The 18,351-nt window shown below is 41.6% G+C and overlaps 1 protein-coding gene across 1 annotated transcript in view; it reads left to right on the top strand.

Annotated features, from left to right (window-relative positions):
• The window catches only part of USP40 (ubiquitin specific peptidase 40), a 30,403-nt gene extending 13,469 nt beyond the window's left edge, over positions 1–16,934 (top strand). Inside the window, exons 13-31 of the mRNA XM_010080979.1 lie at positions 71–155; positions 1,182–1,252; positions 2,392–2,711; positions 3,668–3,794; positions 4,543–4,600; positions 5,251–5,304; positions 6,686–6,774; positions 7,371–7,457; positions 8,248–8,284; positions 9,310–9,374; positions 9,958–10,032; positions 12,282–12,408; positions 13,294–13,388; positions 14,619–14,737; positions 15,144–15,209; positions 15,429–15,639; positions 15,766–15,861; positions 16,341–16,435; positions 16,826–16,934. Of these exons, the coding sequence (XP_010079281.1) occupies positions 71–155; positions 1,182–1,252; positions 2,392–2,711; positions 3,668–3,794; positions 4,543–4,600; positions 5,251–5,304; positions 6,686–6,774; positions 7,371–7,457; positions 8,248–8,284; positions 9,310–9,374; positions 9,958–10,032; positions 12,282–12,408; positions 13,294–13,388; positions 14,619–14,737; positions 15,144–15,209; positions 15,429–15,639; positions 15,766–15,861; positions 16,341–16,435; positions 16,826–16,934 (1,986 nt within the window). The remainder of the gene's footprint in view (positions 1–70; positions 156–1,181; positions 1,253–2,391; positions 2,712–3,667; positions 3,795–4,542; positions 4,601–5,250; positions 5,305–6,685; positions 6,775–7,370; positions 7,458–8,247; positions 8,285–9,309; positions 9,375–9,957; positions 10,033–12,281; positions 12,409–13,293; positions 13,389–14,618; positions 14,738–15,143; positions 15,210–15,428; positions 15,640–15,765; positions 15,862–16,340; positions 16,436–16,825) is intronic.
• Positions 16,935–18,351: the final 1,417 nt, after the last annotated feature.

Below are 18,351 nucleotides of genomic sequence, written 5' to 3'. Positions count from 1 at the left end.
TTTGGAGTGATGTGAGTTATTGCTTGCTGGTGTTTTATGTAATTTTTTTGTTATTATTATTCCCAATTAGATGTTGGAATCGTGGGAAGGAGACATGATTCTCAGTATTGCCAAGCCTTTACCAGCAGGGCTGCATCTTTACCAGATACTTGATGGTGAGACTGCTACATACTTGAATGTTATTTATGTGTTGTATTTACTGCAGACATTGAAGATTTGATATGTAGAACATCTTGGAGACATGTATTACTGCAGGTCTTATGCAAGCTAAACACATTTGCTGACAAAATACATCAGTCTGTAGTTTGACCGTGATTTGCTTATGAATGATGGCTTTCATAGCATTTACCTTGTAGGTAAAGGAGAGGATGGAAGGGAGAAGCCAGGTTGACATCAAAGAAGAATGTAGGTTAGACTTAAGCTGAAGTAGGAATTTTGAAAAGGAAAGTGCTTACATAAAGAGTATGTTAATTTATGAAGAGTACAGTAGTATTTTAAAATTGTTAGTTCTGTCTCCAGCTTTGCATTGTTATGCCATTCTAAGTGTTAGTCTTCAAAAGCTTATTTAGCCATTTTGAAATTTTATAATCTTTGTGGTCTGTTTCAGAAAATTAGGGTTCTACCAGAACATAACCCAACTTTCCATGATGTTGACATTGAAATACAGAGGCACTTAACAGCTGCTGTAAATATTCCTCCACGTGCTAGTGCAATTCTTTAAATGACAGTGACTTTTTAAAAATCAGAATCTGACTTAATAGTAGGAAGGTAAAAGACATTGCAGCATGGGCATTAATATTTAAAAGAATGGGCTTGGAATGTACAGTTTGTAACTCATTTATTAAATCCAACCCTTTTATTTTAAATCTATTGATTCATTGTGCTAACTTCTGAAGATAGCACTTCTAACTTGGGCTTCAGTTTGCAAGGGAAAATGAATGGAAACCTTTTTGCTGCGTCCCTCTTCACTCAGTGAGGGTACTGTGGGGGTTTGTACCCACTTGTGTTGCTCTTGCTACACGAGTGAACCCTAAGTTACCCACCACAGTGCTGACCACACATCAGCTGTTGTCGTGATACGCTTGAGGAAGAGTAGAATGTGCCAGCGTGTTTCAGTTTGCCTGCTGATCCTGCTTTCTGTTTTGTGGGGGGCAAGAACTTGATGATTTGCTTCTTTTTAGGAGATGAGCTGACACTGGATGGCATTGGGCTGGCTGATGGAGCAGACATCTTCGTGTGGAATGGGAAAGAGGTAAAAGAACCAAATACCCTCTGCTTGTCAGTTCTGAAGAGATAAGATGCAATCTCCAGACTTGTTTTTGGAGATGTCAATCTGTTCTGCAGATGTGCTGCTGACATACCAGTGTTGGCTTTGGGGACACCTCGTCAGCCTTATCTGGGATTCTGTGTTTTTACAGCTTGTCAGTAAATCTTGAGTGATGTACAGTGTGCTGCTTGGTAAAATTATAAATAGAATTAAACTATGCAGAATGGATATGGTCAGATTGATAGGTGCCTGTAGATACCCAATGCCAGTTACATTGGAATATGTTCTGAAAACATCTGGTGTCTCTTGCAGGGAGATTGGTTATTGCATTACTATCACCCAAAACTTCCCTGTAGCAAATCATTTCACATATAAAATTAGACCTGTCACTGACTACTTCTGGCTATGGTCTCCCTAAAATACTGTGCTCCTTTGCTAGTGTTGCATCTTCTTTTTGATATTAAGGCTTCTGCTTAACTTTGAAATGCTTGCCTCAGTGGTTATACAACATAGCATTTTATTCCATCTCTGTAATGGAATACAATAGTACTTTTACAGAAAAGATCTTTTAAAAGGATGCATTTTCTTTCTGGTTTATCGAAAGAAAAAAAAGCAAACAACATTTAGTAACAGTCATTCTTGTCTTGGTTGTACTTTTGGAGTGGTGTTCACTGATCTGGCTTCCTGCGTGATTAAATTGTCTTCATCAAGGAACTATATTCTTTGCCTAGGTTGAATATCAGAAAGGCCAGATTTTAAAATCTAAGCTCTTTTGATGTGCCTCAGTCATGCTTTTGCATAGTTCTTTAATATCTTGAGGGACTAAATTCTTCTGTTCTTAATCTGATGGAGACCAAGTGTCCACTGGTTTCTCAGTTACTGTTACCGCTGTGTTTACTACACATGCAGACCTGGAACAGACCTTAGCATTATCCTTTCTGTTCCCAACACAGTTACTCTGGTTGGTTGTTCAGGAGGCATCTGGTCAAAGGTGGTTTATTTCTAATGAGGAGGGAGGGTCCATCTTTCTGTCTCAATAATTTTATTGTTGTCATTTATTGCTGTCCAGTCTCTTCTGTATGTTATTCATCACCACTGCATCAATCTTGTATTCCTTCCTTCAGGTTGGTGGTACGAAGGTGATGACGGGCCCTGATCATGAACCTGTAGTCATAAATGTTCTTCGTTTAGCGGAGTATAACGAAGGAGGGAAGGGTCAGCATTTCACAGAATCGCAGCATGTCTTTTCATGCAGCACAAAACTGGGTGATCTGCGCGGAGCTTTAGCACCATCAGGAGGAATCTTTTTAAAGAATGGCTCAGGACCAGATAAAGAAGCCAAGAACTGGGAAGTTTTTCTTGAAGAAGATATGAAGGAAACAGTCAAAAGTGCCGGTCTGACGGATGGATGCTCAGTACTAATCTTAGACAGCCATGACCAGAGGTAACCACTTTGATTACAAGTATAATTAAACAGAAAAGCAATTTTGTCAAAATATGTTTAGTTAAAATTATGCTAGCTATATATATATATATATTTCTTTGGTTTTTTTGACTAAATGTTGCTTTGAGCTTTTTAAATCAAGGTAATGTAATCTTAAGTTTTGGAGATCAGGTACTTACAAACTGTTAGAAATTTCTTTGCTCCTGAAGTACAGGTGCAGTCACATCCTTTGACTTATACTTGCAAAGCGAAAAACCTAGCGAGAACAACCTGTGTGCAGTGTGCTGGCACACGTTTGGTGTAACCTGAGTTTCTGAGGTGTGAGCTGCCTGGTTCTCCGAGGCACTTGGCAGGATGAGAGAACAGAGCAGTACCAGATGAGTATGCAGAACTGCTGTATCTCCCAGCTGAATCTGAAGTTGCCAGGGGCAGATTTCTGGTCTCATTTCACTTCCCAGTGTAGAGCCCTGAGGTTAGGTTCTCTTTCAGAGATGTATGCTTGTTACATAAATTCTGACTTCCTAGTTGAAATAGTACTGAAAAAGAGAGATTGAATAAGGCAGGAAGAGGGTTCTTCACCAAGAACTGTTTCTGTGGTTATATACAGTAACAGAGACAGAAAAAATCTCAAATTTTAGTTCTGACTAGCTATGCTTTTACTATATTATTTCCAGAAGCCTTAAATCCAGCCTCAGAATGTGACTTAGACTCTGAAGTGCCTTCAGAAGCTCAAGTCCCATTGGAAGCCAGTTACCAAAACACAGTTTTTACTGGTTTACTCAGTAACCAGCCCAGAGGTGCCTGGATGCTGCCTGGATGTTACCCCGCGACATGCCATCGTTACTAATGACCTAGGCATTCTTGTATTCTTTGAGAGCTTTGGGATTTAGTGCTGTAGCCCAGATAACGTGTAGTTTTCCTGTCTTTGACCACCTTTGCACTGCTCATTTTTACAGCTTCGTGAATGCGTCAAGTGGCAATTTGACTGCTTTTACATATGACATCAGCTGGCTCCAAGTGAAAAACTTCTGCAGAAAGGAAGATGAAGAGAAGTGTGTTAAAATTACCGCCACTGTTGAAACAGTAAGAAGTGTGGTTGTTGAGGGATGTAACACAGGCTGTTTCCTTGAAAAGCTGGGCCAGTGCACTTGGGCCAATTAGTGAGGAGTGGATTTAGCCTCAGGGCTGAAGTTTTTCTGTGGTGAAAATAGTGTGCAACTCAGAGTTACTGTTACTGGAATACCTTGCCTTCTGTGTAATAAGATTGTAATGCTGGTAACTTAAACCAGTGCAGTCTATGTTGCTGTATTTTAGTGTGAAACAATTTGTTTTCTTCCTGTAAATGTATGCTTGGGGAGGCTATGTCAGTAACCAAAAGCTAAAGGAGGAGGAAAGTATTTCTTTCTTTTGGCATAGGATAGGAAACAATGCTGGTTTTCCCCAACGGGCTTCTCTGGTACATTTTCTGCCTTTTAAATTATTTCCTGTTATAGAAAATAGGAACTGCTATTTAGTTTTATTCACAAAATTGCTGTTTGTAAAATATTGGTCTTCTGATAAATCCAAATATTAAATACCACTTTGTTTTCTTTGGAAGTTTTTAAGGAAAACTTTCACAAATGTGTTATGGTATCGGTACATTTATTTATTACATGTATTTGGAATGATAATGTTAAATAAATGTTTTCTCAGCTGTGTATAGTGTCAATAGGAATAAGAATGTAACTGGGATGAGTTTCAAGTGAAAGCTGCCTCTTGTGGACTGGCATTTGAACAGCAGGTGTGTTACTGGCGTTCTGTATTAAAGGTGTTAATATTGCTTTTTTTTTAGGTGATGTCAGATATCAAAATGAAAGCAATACGGGAGCTTCAGCTAGAGGAGGAACTAGGTGAGTGTTCAGCTGCTTTACTTTTAGGTCTGATAATGTTAGAATTTACTGTCTGGCTTCCTGCTGTTTGCATCAATCTGTTCAAAACAGCAAATCCATTGCTGTTGGGAGGTTTTTGGGGAAGAAAGGGTGTGCAAAGGACTTGAAATTAGTCTCATCTTGAATAAAATTATTATTTTTCCTAGCTTAAAAAATAAACCCATGTAAGTCTTGATTAAAGGACATTTTATGAAAGTCTTATTTGTCAGAAGCTGTTTGAGTAGGAACAATCATGTCATCTTACTGAAGTACTACGCTAAGAATTGAAGAACTTTTTTTTAATCTTCTTCTCTTATTTAAGACAGTCTAGTTTTCTTCCTTTAAAGCTTTTGTCTATACCTTTACCTTTTGAAGCACTTGGCCAGTTTTAGAGTATTTTACTGGTTGTGGCTAACAGCTGGCTTCATAGAGAAAGGAATCTTTCACTGAAGGGATAAAAACTAAGACTGTTCAGAGTCTCGAAGAATCTTTTTCCAGTTGTACTCTTGATGTAATACCTTGTTGTTTTCATTAATCTTAATTATGTTATCTGTCTAAACTTCTGAGCCAAATTTCTTATTATTTGAATTATTTAATACTGCTATCTATCTTTCCTGCCCTTTTTGTTGCAGCAAATGACAGCTGTCTTAGACCTATTAGCCGAAATGGGAAACTTCTTTCTCCAAGTAAGTTTATTTATTTAATCATTGTTCTGCAAGAATTTCAATTGGGAGACTTTAAGCTTCCCATTGTCCATTCCTGGGAGAAGTACACACATATAACTTCACTAATTTCCAGGCTTAACTGAGGCAGTTGTGTGTTGTTTTTGGTTTTTTTTTCCAGTTTTACTGTTTATTAACAGTACCAATACAAAATTAGAGGTTAAACTTAAATATTCAGCTTGGTTTTATAACTTGTGTTCCTAATGAGTAAAATTGGTTATCATACCTGTCATTGTTTATTGACCACTGGCCATGTGCTTCAAGACTGTGGGAATTAACAAAGTCCTGTTTCCCATACTTATTTTTTAAATTGAAAACTCTCTAAAAGATCTCTTTGGAATCCTATTTAATACATTGTAGAGCAACTTTCTAGATGTTCCAGGAAACGGTCATTGTTCCATGTCTTTCTAACTTAGGTTTTGTAGAACAAAATGAACTAAATGTATTTGTTAGAGTATTGATGTGCAAAGCTGGATTTCAGAGCAGCTTGAGCAGCAGACTTGAGTCCTGTGATGATGGAGGGAGCACTGCTAGGTTCCTGTTGACAGGGAGAAGGCAGCTGAATAACATAGATTCCTGCTTCTGTAAGAGTGGAGGAACATGTTCATGCCATAGCCTGCTCTTTGATTTAGATGAGCGTGTGATGGCACCTGTCATTATATAACTGTGCTCCTGATGGCCTGTGTTCAGCAGAAAAGGTCCCCCACCTTTGCTTTTGCCATTGTTGGGACAGTGGTGAGAAACTGCATCAGCTTTGTGCTTGCTGGGAAACATTTTTTGTGACTTTGCTATTTTGCTAGTATGTTGCATTAGTAAGACATGGCCAGGAAGCCAAGGAGAGATCGATTCCCCTCTATTCAGTGCTTTTCAGACAACATCTGGACTATTGTGTCTATTTTGGGAGCTCCCCAGCATGAGAAAGAAGCCCTTACAAACTAGAGCCAATCCAGAGATGGATGGCTGGGGAGCTGGAACATATGAGATAGGAGGGAAGCTGGGGGATATCCATCCCTGGAGGTATTAGGAAAAAAACCTGGAGTGAACTGATCAGCTTCAGAGCTGGTTCTGCTTTGAGCAGGGGTTTGGACAAGACATCTTGCAAAGGTCCCTTCCAACATAATTTCTTCTGTCACCCCATCTGCAAGGGTTTGTGGGGAGGAACCTTTCTACAAATGTCGCTTTGCTGTAGTCATAGGAGGCTTGCAGATCTGATGTCAACACTGGGAAATGAAGTTCTCTAAATGTCACTGAACATTTTTAACTTAAAGAGCAGCATAATAGAATGGATATTTGCAGGAAGCAGCAGCAGCTCATGATGTTCTCTGTGGTTTTGTCCTCCCTGAAGTACCCGAGGATTACACTGTTAAGGAAGCGGAACTGCAAATGGGAAGCCTGCTAGGGCTGTGTCGTGGGAAGGCTCCAGCTTCCACTCAGGTATAGTGGTGCTGTGACTGAAGAGACTCTTGGGCTGGTTTATGCTTTGTTTGCATTCCCCAGTATTTCATGTAGTCTTCTTTTTGCTCTTGTAATGGTTGTAAATGGCATGGAAAAAAATGCTTGGTGACACAGAATTATACATATCAGCATGAAGACTTACTCAAATTATCTCAGTTAATAGATGACTAATGGTAAGTCATTTATCATACGTCTGTTTGTGGTTGTCCGTTTTCTGTGCTCTGATGTGCATATACTTTTGTAAGGAGCATGAAGTAAGAAAAGGGAGAGATTGCTCTTGATATCTACGAGTTAGAAATGTACAAGAAAATAATAGTTTTCAGTTTCTGAAGATAAGAGTGATAGCAGGTTTTCTCCCGTTTGCAGCAGGCTAAGTACCCGTACAGCTGCTCAGTGAAGTTATACTGATGGCCATAACTCAATTGTGTGTGTTCCTCTGTTTGTCCTGCTTAGATTGTTTGCTTTAGCCCCAAGCAGCTTCAGTGGTGCTTGATGGCAGGCTTGCAGTAGCTGGTAGGTGTGTTATTTCATGGTGTTTCCATGCTTAATTATGCATTCTGTTGTCTTATACTTAGCTCTTCTTATATTTTATTGTTGGAAGTGACCAAAACACAAGCCCTGAGATGGAGATAGTTGTGGAAGAGACTGCGTCTGTCAAAGAGGTAAGTCTAGCTGCTTTTAAAAGCTTTTGTTGTGCCAGGGTCAGGTCTGCTGCTCCCGGAGAACTTTGCTTTATACCCGCGTGTTGCTTCAGGCCACCGAGAGACACTGAGGCAAAGGAAGTGTTTCAGCTCCAAAAGACCAGCAGGAAGAATGCCTTGGTCTTTCACCAAGTAGTAAAGAGACATCCTTGCTTTTTCCCAAGGATGAACATAGCCTGACTGCTTCATACCTGGCTAGCCATTCCTTTTACACCCAGCAGTCCTCAGCATGATCTGCAATCGTGGCAGAGCCTGCCGCAGTTCCTTGTAGTTCAACAAACTCTGAATGCAGAATCAGAGTGAGAGGAGTCGGGAAGAACTGTGCACAGAGGGGAGGAAGAAGTCCTCAGGACTGCTGATCCAGACTTCTGGCACAGAGTGCCAACGCCTATGAGTTGCGTCTGGAAAGTGTTGAGTTTGTGGTTTGATTTCTAAAAGGTGCATGTTCAAAGTTTGGGACACAATTTGTTTGAGTGAAGCAGCAAACTGACAGCAGAGTTTTCTTCTGAACAGTTTATAAAAGCTGACTTGCCTGACAGAGTAAATTTGTTTCCTGAAAACAATCTCGTACTTGAAGAGTCTGATATGTAGCTCAAATACACCATGCCTATGTAATGATGTTGGTTTTGGGAAGGGACCAGGAATCAGTCACTCAGTTTTTATGTTAGAAAATTCTAGTGTAGATTTGCTGAAATCGTTCTTTCTCAACCTATGCATTCAGACAAGACTCACTGTATGTTTCTTTTTTCAGTGTCTAAATTTGATGCTGGAAAAATCTGGATTATCAGGTTAGTTGTATTATATTATTATTTAATGATTTTTCTTAAAGGAATTTCCAGGTTTCTAAGGCAGCTCTTGCTACCCTAAAACTTAAAAGTCATAAGTTTGTTCAAATGATCTATGTGTCATTGTAATGTGAGGCGAGGAAAGAATTATAAACTTGCAGTCTTGCTCTGATAAAAGCTGGCTGTGCAGTTGCTCTTGAAAATTAGTTTCAAGCTTTCTGTTTAATCAAAATGTGACAGACTTAAGTGGATTTTGATGTTCTTCTTTAAAAAGACTGTAAGGTATTTTTTTTTTCCCCCTACAGAATGTATTGATGAGATTCCTTCCGGGCTTGGTTTTTTTTTCAGTTATAAAAGTCCAATTTTGTACCTTGCAAAGAATAAAGTGCATTTTCATCAGTTATTTTGGTCAAATTAAAAAGGTTAATTGTATTGATTCCTTCTGTACCTGGTGTGCTTAACATGTAGGTGGTAAATCTAAAGTAGTTTCTGGACTCTACCATCTTTCCCCCTCCCCGCCCCCAGCATGAGGTGGTCTGGTAGACAGCTGGGGATGGGAAATTGGATTTTTCTTTCTAGTATAGATTTTATTTTAAGGAGTCTGTCATTGATTCTAATGGTATATTGACATGGGAATTTCATGATCAATTCACAATCAGTGTTTACAGACTTTTTTACTCTCTCAACATTTTAATTTTCTTTCCTCTGCAGTGCTTTTTTTTGCCTAAGCGTTGTCAACCCAATTCCTTCCTTTTCCTCTTAAACCAGGGAAAAGAATTAGGAAGGTGAGGAAGAGACATTTATACAAATAAGAGAAGACCATTTCCAAACAGTGAAGTGTTCCTAGAGTCTGGGGAAGGACATGAAGGTGGTGCTTCCTTCAGTTTCTCAGAGCTGTGTTTAAAAACCAACCAAACAAAAAGCAAACGAAAGAGCCCCTTAACCCCTTAAAAGCTTTGTAATGTTTTCTTCAAAGCAACTTTGTTGGCTAATCAGTTTCCCATGTGTTTCTCTTTCGTTTTTGGTAGGTGACCACTGGCATTTGAGAAGGATTGACTGGTGCTATGAAGCAGGGGAAGCGTTAAGTCAGGAGGTAAGAGAATCCTGTTTTTGACGTGAATCATGCGGTAGTTCGTTTCCTCCATTTTTCTGTAGAGACTTTCCCTAAAGCGAGTCACATTAAAGTGAGTGCGTGGTGGGTTTGGATGTGCTACATGAGTACACGCCCCAGGTTATTTTCACGGGGCTTTCTGCAGACAGTGTTGGGGTACTGATGGTTAAAATGTCAGTCTTGTGCGCCTGCCTCTTATTCTCAGGGACTAGGATTAAGCCATATCCACGTAGGTTTCTTCTAAAGTCTAGGCTTGCCATGCATTAAAGATACATCTCCAAAGAGGCATGAGGGGTCAGCTGGTCAGATGTGGAGGTGCAGAGGAAATCTACAGCTCAGCAGGATGCTCTGGAAGGGCTCCTGCGCTCCTGTGGGTGCAACACTGCTGCAAAGCTGTCTCCAAGTGGTGGATGTGAAAGGGATATTTCAGTGCTTTTTCGTGGAAAAGCAAAGTGCCCTGGACCCTTGGAATTGAATGGCTTAAAAACCCACCAACATCAACTTGAGGAAACAAAGCACAAGAACATGTAGACTTACAAGTGTGTGGTGCTTTCTCTTCCTACAGAATGCCACTCTGAAGGAACTGAATGTTTGCAGAGGAGATACTTTGGTTGTAACTGAAGGAAAGCTTCCACCAAAGGTAAAACGAGAGAGATGGTGTTCTTCAGTCAGTTAAGACTGTCTGGAGACTTGAAGATGAGAATGGTTTCTTTTTTTTTCCTCTTGCCTATTTTAAAAATACTTCTGTCATAAAAATTCAGGTGGGCAATAATGAAGAATGCTTTTTGTGGTTTTAAAGCTTTTTTGATTTCAGTCAACACTTATAATATTCTTAGTATGCCTGTATTTCTTCTTCTTTGAAAGGCTTGCCCATTGCAGTTTCTTAGCCTAGAAGCATGTTAAGGTTGACAGATCTGGGGGCAATTGGTATCTGGGGCACGCAAGGTTCTTGTGAAAGCACAACTCTTATCATTTGGTGAGGAAGGAGTAGTATAGAAATGGAGGAACTGAAGTGTTTGCCTTCAGTTCAAATTTGCCCCGAGCAGGATATTTCAGTGCTTTTTGGTGGAAAAGCAAAGTGCCCTGGACCCTTGGCATTGCATGGCTTAAAAACCCACCAACATCGACTTGAGGAAACAAAGCACAAGAACATGTAGACTTACCAGTATGTGATGCTTTCTGTTCCTACAGAATGCCACTCTGAAGGAACTGAATGTTTGCAGAGGACATACTTTGGTTGTCACCTCACAGGGACGGGGCATCCCCCACTTCTCTGGGCTCCCTGCTGCAGGGTCCCACCACCCTGATGACCGGGGCATTTCCCTCCCCGTGCCCTCGCGCACCGTGTGCCCCAGCCCTTCGTCATCTCCAGGGCCACGCTCCAGTGTCTGTCCTGGGCTGGGGAGACCAGCAAGCAAGAGAGGAGTCCAGGCGCAGTTGCCAGAGAACCAAATAAGAGGAAAGAGTCTTTGCTGTTCTTTTTTCTTGTTTAATTGGAACATTTAAAATTAGGAAATAAACAATCTTGAAAATAACTCTTTACACCTAAGACAGCAGATAGAAGGGAGGGGTGGGTAGGGTAGGGTGTGAGTAGGGGAGGGGGGAGGGAAATGGGAGAGAAGGGCTCATGCTGCCCGTGGCCCTCAAGAGCAATTCCTGGTTGGCCGCAGGTGGAGTGGTGAGCCTGCAGGATGGCTAGGCATGGAGGCTGGCATCTCGGCTAACGTCGTGCGTACAGGCGATGGTAGGGCTCCTTGACTAGTGTCCCCATGGTCTTACAGAGGGCAGCCCTAGCACCATATATTGGTACCAGTGGAGCCGTGCTGGAGGTGGATCCACCTCCATGGGCTCTTGGGAGGGTGGATCCACCTCCATGGGCTCCACAGCATGACGCACCTGAGAGATGATGGTCCTTCCACTCTGCTGTCTGCCATTGCTCCATGCCTCTGGGAGCCACCTGTCTTTGCCCCACCTCGAGGGTGGGCAGCCATCAGTATTGCTGTCACAGAACACGTTGCAAGCAGACATCAAGGCACGCTTACGGCAACGAAGGTCGTTGAGTTGTGGGCCAACTGCCGGTGTGCAGGACACAAGGCAGTGAGGTGGCATGTGACATTACAAGTCCATGGTAACGGCGATGCAAATGGCCCAATATGGCTGTTTTGGCAGTTGGGGGGGAGGCGGGAGGGGGTCCTGTGACCTGAAATGTGCCCTAATGGGGGAGAAGGAGGAGGTTCAGGGAGGCTCAGGTGCCTGTGCAGTGCGAGGAGCCACGAGAAGGGCTTCTTTGCAAGTGAACATCTTCAAAAATAACATTGGTCTTGTCCTAGGACAAACACGAACTGTTGTACATTGCCAAGTGGTGTCTTCTAGGGATGGTTGTAGGGCAGATATGGGAGGCCCCAGGTACTGGTTATTCCTGTAGGCAAGTTCCAGGACTAGCTCCAGTCCTCACCTAGTTTGACAGCTGAGGTGTGCCTGTCTCCATTTCCATCAGCCCCTTTTCTCCCTACTTGTGTTTGCACATAGATTGTGCTTTTGTGATTCTCACACTGAAGCTTTTCTGCAGAGACAGTGTGTTCTAAGATTCCCAGTTTATCCAGCAAATTTTGGAGTTCTTCAGAAATATTGCTCTGAAGGTATCTGATCTGTATCCCCTGTATGGATGACATCAAAACATCTATTCCTTGTAAAAGTAGGAAGTGAGAGCTGATGATGTGTGATCTTAGCTGAATGCCAGTGCCTTTACAAACGCTCAGATTCGAACCAGTCTTTTCTTCTTCCTGAGATGGTGTTGAAAATAAAGACCAAGGTGTGAAAAATTCTCCAGTTTTTCATTGTCTTCACTGGAACACATAAGCTCCCCAGTACTTTGTGTTCACTTTTCAGGGTTTCCTGAAAATACCTGTCTGGTGGTTCAAGTCTTCAAGTCCTATGAAACGTGGAGAGAGTGCACAAGACCAAGTGAATGGGATGACCTTCAAGCTGGATGCTTTGCAGGTGTCTCCTGTGGGAGGTGAGCTTGGTCAGTGTTTGAAGGGAATTGGTATGGCCTGGTTATCTGTGATTGCCCTGAGGGCTTTGAGTCAAAACCAAAATTTTAATCCAAAGCCTTAAAACCCGTCTGAAACCCATAACTCACTGTACGAGTTTCAGCAAGTTGATGGTGGAAGGAGCCACTTAGGAGACAGAAGTAATGTTTCTCTGTTGCTTTTTTGAGGAGCTGTGAAAGGAGTGATGAGTAAATCTTACGTAGCATACAAGATGTTACAGAGTTTTTCAACCTGCGTTTGTTCTTCTAAAGGTCAAATCCAAATCAAAAACCAAGTAGGGTAGGAAAATCAAGGGAGGATTGAGAAGGAGGAAGAAAATGAAGGGGGAACAGCTGGAAATTGGAAAAGAATCAGATTTTTTTTTTCTACAGGAAAAAATATTCCTCCTTTGCTGCTGAGTTGCGTTGCAGAGCAGGACCCTTTTCCTTTTAGAAGGTTTTGTTGCCTTTTTCTCCTTTTCTCTCAAACCTTTTGTGAGTTTGACTTTCTTCCCTGATGATTTCAGTCACATAGGTAAGAGCAGATTTAACGTTCTTTGCAGCACACTCTACCTTTCAGAGTCCTAACCAACGATTAAGACTTTTTATAACAGTTGGAATAACAGGTCTTACTTTCAAAACTTGCGATATAGGATCAGCTGGAACTCTTCCTGTTTGGCAACTAACAGAATGTGTTTTATCAACTGTGTATTATGTTTCTGGAACTGCCCTCCGAAAAAAATTGAGGACAGGTTCCTTCTTCAGATGAAGTCTCCCCGTGAAGTGACAGTTATCTGTTAGGACAATGAACAAAGTCATGTTAACTCTTCTGTTGTTTCTTTCTTCCTTCCCCCTCTCCCCCATCTAAAGATTCCCCAGGGCACATCCCCACAGACATGGATCTTTGCTATGCTGGCAGTATAGAAATAGCAGGAGAAGCTTCCTTGGAAGAACTGAAGCTGCAGGTTAGATGTTCTCCTGTATTGGGAATGTACAGCGACACTGTGATGAAGTGAGCTCTATTAATACCTATTTTTTATTTCCTTTTCCCTTGTCTCCAGTATGTTCTGATATGGCATTTGCTTATATGCCATGTTCAGTGGTAAGTACCAAGAGGCAGTTGGAGCATGTAGCTCAGAGACTTCCTTAGTATGTCCCCTGCAATTGCCATTCTACCTGTCATGTGTCCTGACCTGCCAAAGCCTTGTTGCACTTCATCCGGAACCTTGGCTTGCAGCCCTCTCTTTATTTCACGATGTACAAATTCTCCATGAGAAGCGCACACATACGAGCACTTCCTAAAAAGCCACTTTCCATTTCCACATTGTTCCTGTATTACTTTTCTGCGTTGGTTTCTTTTTTTTTTTTCTTTTTTTGTACATTGAATCTAATGAATGAAGAATTGCTTTTGATGCGCAGAAGGTAATGTTTGTCATTCAGGAAAGTCTAGCTTAGTTTCTTTGGCCAGAAACTAAAGTGCCTTTTTATGGTTTTTTTTTAACCATGAAAGTATGCTTTTAATACACTAAAAACCTGCCAGACAAAACACACCCGAAAACAAATAAAAAAATAACAAGAAGAAAATTAAAAAAACCCCAAAAGCAACAAAAAGATGTAGAGCAATCCTATTATAAGGCTCTTTATTATTGTTTAGCCAGTTGGTTGTTCCACTTAAACTGCATGGGAAGGATAGCTCACCCGATTCTGAGCCACACCGACACTTTCTATTTTGGGTACGGTTTCAGTCTCTGGCAAACTACTGCTGTGAAAAACTGACCGTTTGCATCTTGTGAACAAGGAGAATTGTCTTAGCATGGGAAGAGTATTGTGTTCTTGATGAGGGCTTAAAGGACCTTGCTCAGCCCTTGGCTGGAGAGTGATTCTGTCAGCCTCATTCCCTGCCAGGTACACAAATTTTTGTTAAAAAAAAAAGAAATTTGGTACTTTTGAAATAGAAGTGAAGTTGAGAGATGTCGGGAGGGAGCAAAGTCCAACTCACTTTGAGATTGAGAAGGAAATATGTTGATCCTAGCCACTACCTTTAAGTTCCAAGCAACAGCTGGCGTGGAATGGATCTAAATCCCTTTCCCTGTTTCTGATTGCTTCAGTATTGTGTTGAGCATTAATCAAGTGCTTTTCTTTCTTTTCAAGGAGACTGTCTGCTAAAATTATTGAGGAAATGTTTCTCCTTCCAGGTTCTGACCCTACCATGCTGCCAGGAGCAGGTTGTCCCACTGCCCTCGTTTCTCAGAGCATGGACAGTGGACAGCAGGCGCCCAGGCAAGCTGTTACGGAACAACAAGCAGCAGCTCAAGTAGGTTCCTTGTTGAACACACGAGTAGAGTTGCAACACACCGAGCATTGACTGGGTCGTGGGATGGATTGGTGGAGAAATCAATCAGATTGTCAACTGGGGTTCCATTTGACAACATGAAAGCTCATTTCTGGTTACTTCAGGTTTTTGCTGAGCATGTTTTTGAACTCGAAGAGCTGTGGAAGGGGGAGGTGTGGCCTAAGTCGGTCATACCTTTCTGCTGAGGTTTCTTGGAGGTGTTTTGAAATGCATTTTTTGTACATTTCTGAGTTTTTCCTTTTTGTTTCCAGTAGCCTGTTGAGTTGGTTTCCCAGATAAGCACGTTTCCTTGCCTCGACAGTGATTTTTCGACTCAGGAGTTTAGAATCTGTAACTGGAACGTGTGATCTCTTTGGTTTGTTTGCAGTGACTATAAGCTGGGTGCCCGAGTGGAAATCTGCATAGAACCTTTGCAAAAAGAAGAACATTTGGGGTAAGATCTCAAGATACTCATTTCTCCCAGCAATGCCTTTGCGATGAGACTTAATTGAGCAGCTCTGAACTTAAGTGCTGCCTGTCAGGATGCCTAGGAGCTTATTGTTTGTTTTCCAGAAAGGAAAAGAAGGGAGGGCAGGAGGGAGTGAACACGGGGGATTCTGGATTCTGAAAGCCTGACTCACAAGAACGGTCTGTTTTCCTTTCCTGATGATAGCCCCCATGAACTGCTGCTTCGAGTCCAAATGGGCATACCAGGGGAGAGGGACTACTATGCCTCCACAGATTTGGTGTGGGACATCTCCAAAGGATGCACAGCCTGGGCACTGAGGCACCGAGTGGCTTCTCACTATTGTCTCCCTGTAGATAAAATCGAAATAGCCAAATACTTCCCTGAAAAATTTGAGTGGCTGCCGATACCTAGCTGGGTAAGATCTGGGATGACAGAATCCACCCGTTGTTTTGAGAGAAATAGGTGTTGGTTTGAGCAAACATATTTAAGCCGAATTCTGAAATCTGCCGCGTACGAATCTTCTGCTTTTGTTTTTCTTCAGACACAGCAAATTTCAAAGAGGAAACGAAAGAAAAAACAGGAGAGTTTACAGTCAGCACCTTACCACCTGAAAGATGGAGATATCATTGGGGTGAAGGTAAATGTTTTTTTTTTTCCAGGTCGGAGTAAAATCCAAGAGCAGTGCCCTTTAAAAATCATATTGTAAATTTAAACCCATTACGTTTTCCAAAGAATTATTGAAGATCTATTTCACTATTTAAAAAAGAATTCCACGGCAGCATACTGAGCTCAGAATGAGTGATAAGGCCTATTCAGAACACACTCGTTGGGTTTTAGAGCAGGAGGTGAAAAGTCTGATGTCCTATCCTGATGCATCAGATGCATTCAGAAATCTCTGAATCAGGCAAACTTACCACTACGTGCAAAAACTAGAGGAATAAAAAAAAATTCTTTTGCCTTTTTGGATCTTTTCCACTGAGTTGACTTGAAGTTAATTGCAGTAAAAGGAGTTAGAGGAAATGTCTTGGAAATTAACGGTGTGAACTGAGCAACACGTGGGAGGTAGCTTTGTTAGATGACAATAGAAGCTGATACACTCGCTCCTTTTTCACACAGAACCTTCTCTTTGATGACGCTAAGGACTTCAGCACAGCAAGAGATGACATTGGAAAAGAAAAACAAAGGCAGCTTGCTTTAGGCAAAAAGAAAAGGTATTGAGTTTGTTTGTTTATTTTTCTTGAAAATATGCAAACTGTTCTGTGCTGCTTTTCAGCCTAGCTTGATGCCTGGGTGATTTCTTGGGACAGTGTTGGCTGGGTGCTCTTAGAGCACAAAATTCCAGTAGTCCTGAGGGAAGTGCTCAGGTAATTCAGGCTCCTGGCTTTAAGTGCCACTTTCCTACACCCAGTCTCAGTTTGCGGGGATTTGGGAGATGCAGAATGAACCCCTTGGCTGCCCTGGCCCTGCGCAGGTTGTGAGCGTGAGCTTGCAGTGTCATTCTTACAACTGAGTGGAAATCAGGTTCCAGGCGGGGCTCGTGCTTGTGTTGGTGCTAAGCCTCAACACTAATATTAATTAGTATCTTATTTTTTTCTTAATAGTGGTCAAGCTGAGCGCTTACAGGGCCATGTTTTCGCTGAGGAGAAGCTGAATATGAAGCCCCGTAAACCAGAAGTGGCTCTTTCTATCAACGTGGGCGTGTTCAGATAGCACCGGGAGAGGATGTGCTGACCGGACCGTACTACCGACCTACGCAGGTGGAATGGCGTTACCTCAGCTGGACCAGCCAGAGGGTCTTTCCCCATGTGTCTTCAAGAATCACAGAGAGAAACGGGAGATGGGATTCAGGAGAACTCTGATTTTCTTATAATCTCTCTTGGGGAAGTGCTTTAGCATCCCTTTATCAGAGCATGTGGTACTTCTCAGGCTAGGTAAATGCACTTTATCCAGGAGAAAACTGATGAATAGATTATATAACCTTTTGGCGACTGTTTTGGAATCGCCCTAAATGCTTTTTTTTTAGTCAGATACTGATGCCTTGCACCATCATTACAGGGTTTGCTGAGGTTTTTAATGCAGTCATATTTTTAGAATTTCCTTTTTTTTTTTTTTTTTCTCTCTGGTCACTGAAGTGACTAGCGACACCAGAATTTGCTTTTCTCTCTTTGTGTATAAACGGTAGTTTGTAGGAGCTCAAGTCAGATTTCAGGAATGAGGGACATGTGGAAATCTCTGAACAAAGTCTACTAAACTGGCACAAAAAAGGGCAAATTCAACATCTGTCAAGCTCTAAAATCTGAAGACCTTTTGTGATATGGAACAACGGTGTGGTAACCTTATATTTTAAAGTTTCTAGGGCTCCCTAAGCTTCATTAACAAACAAAACAGGTGGAGAAAATTGGCACACCTGATGTTTGGTCTGAAGTGTGCTTTATTGTCCTCAGGGGTTGGCAAAGGCTTGTATTTATTTTCTTATTTAGAGGATCTTCCTTTGTTTCTTATCTTTTTAGTTGTTCTAATATTATTTGTTCCATTTGAGAAAAAGAAAACATTTTTCTCGGTGTCACAAAGCTGCTTTCCAGCCTCTGTAGCAGGAGGGGATGTACACGGCCGACTACCAGCTGAACTCAGTCTCAAAGGTTCTTCAGTAAAACGTTGACCGCGTGCTTGTGAGTTTGGAACTGGAGATTGAGAATGCGGGTAACTAGCTGATGAGAGACCATATTTTTCTTACCGCTGAGGATGGGAATCAGGGTTTACCAGAAATGGATTTTTCAGCATCTTTATTAAAACTTTTCTAAGGCCTACAGTTCTTAAACTGTGTATCCCCCACTGTACATGACTATTTATAAATTAATTTCCCGTCAGGCTCAGAATTTCCTTTGAGCACAGCCAGTACTGACAAATGAACCCAAGCTCTTCATGCAGTTCAATTGTATTTAATTTCATGGTTCAAAAGTATGTTTTGAAGTCTGAAGTATCCTGAATTAAATCTGTGTTAAGGAGAGGACAAAATACAAGTCACTTCTGGGGACTACCGTAAATGTTTAACCCGTTTCGTGTCTTTGTAGCAGATTTTGTGATAGGAGAAGCCAGGACAGCAGCCTGCTACAATTCTGGCTGATGT

This window comes from Pterocles gutturalis, unplaced genomic scaffold, assembly GCF_000699245.1.
Source record: "Pterocles gutturalis isolate BGI_N339 unplaced genomic scaffold, ASM69924v1 scaffold489, whole genome shotgun sequence".
Taxonomy (NCBI): domain Eukaryota; kingdom Metazoa; phylum Chordata; class Aves; order Pterocliformes; family Pteroclidae; genus Pterocles; species Pterocles gutturalis.
Note: the sequence above shows the minus strand (reverse complement) of the source record. Positions and strands in the feature narration are given on the sequence as shown.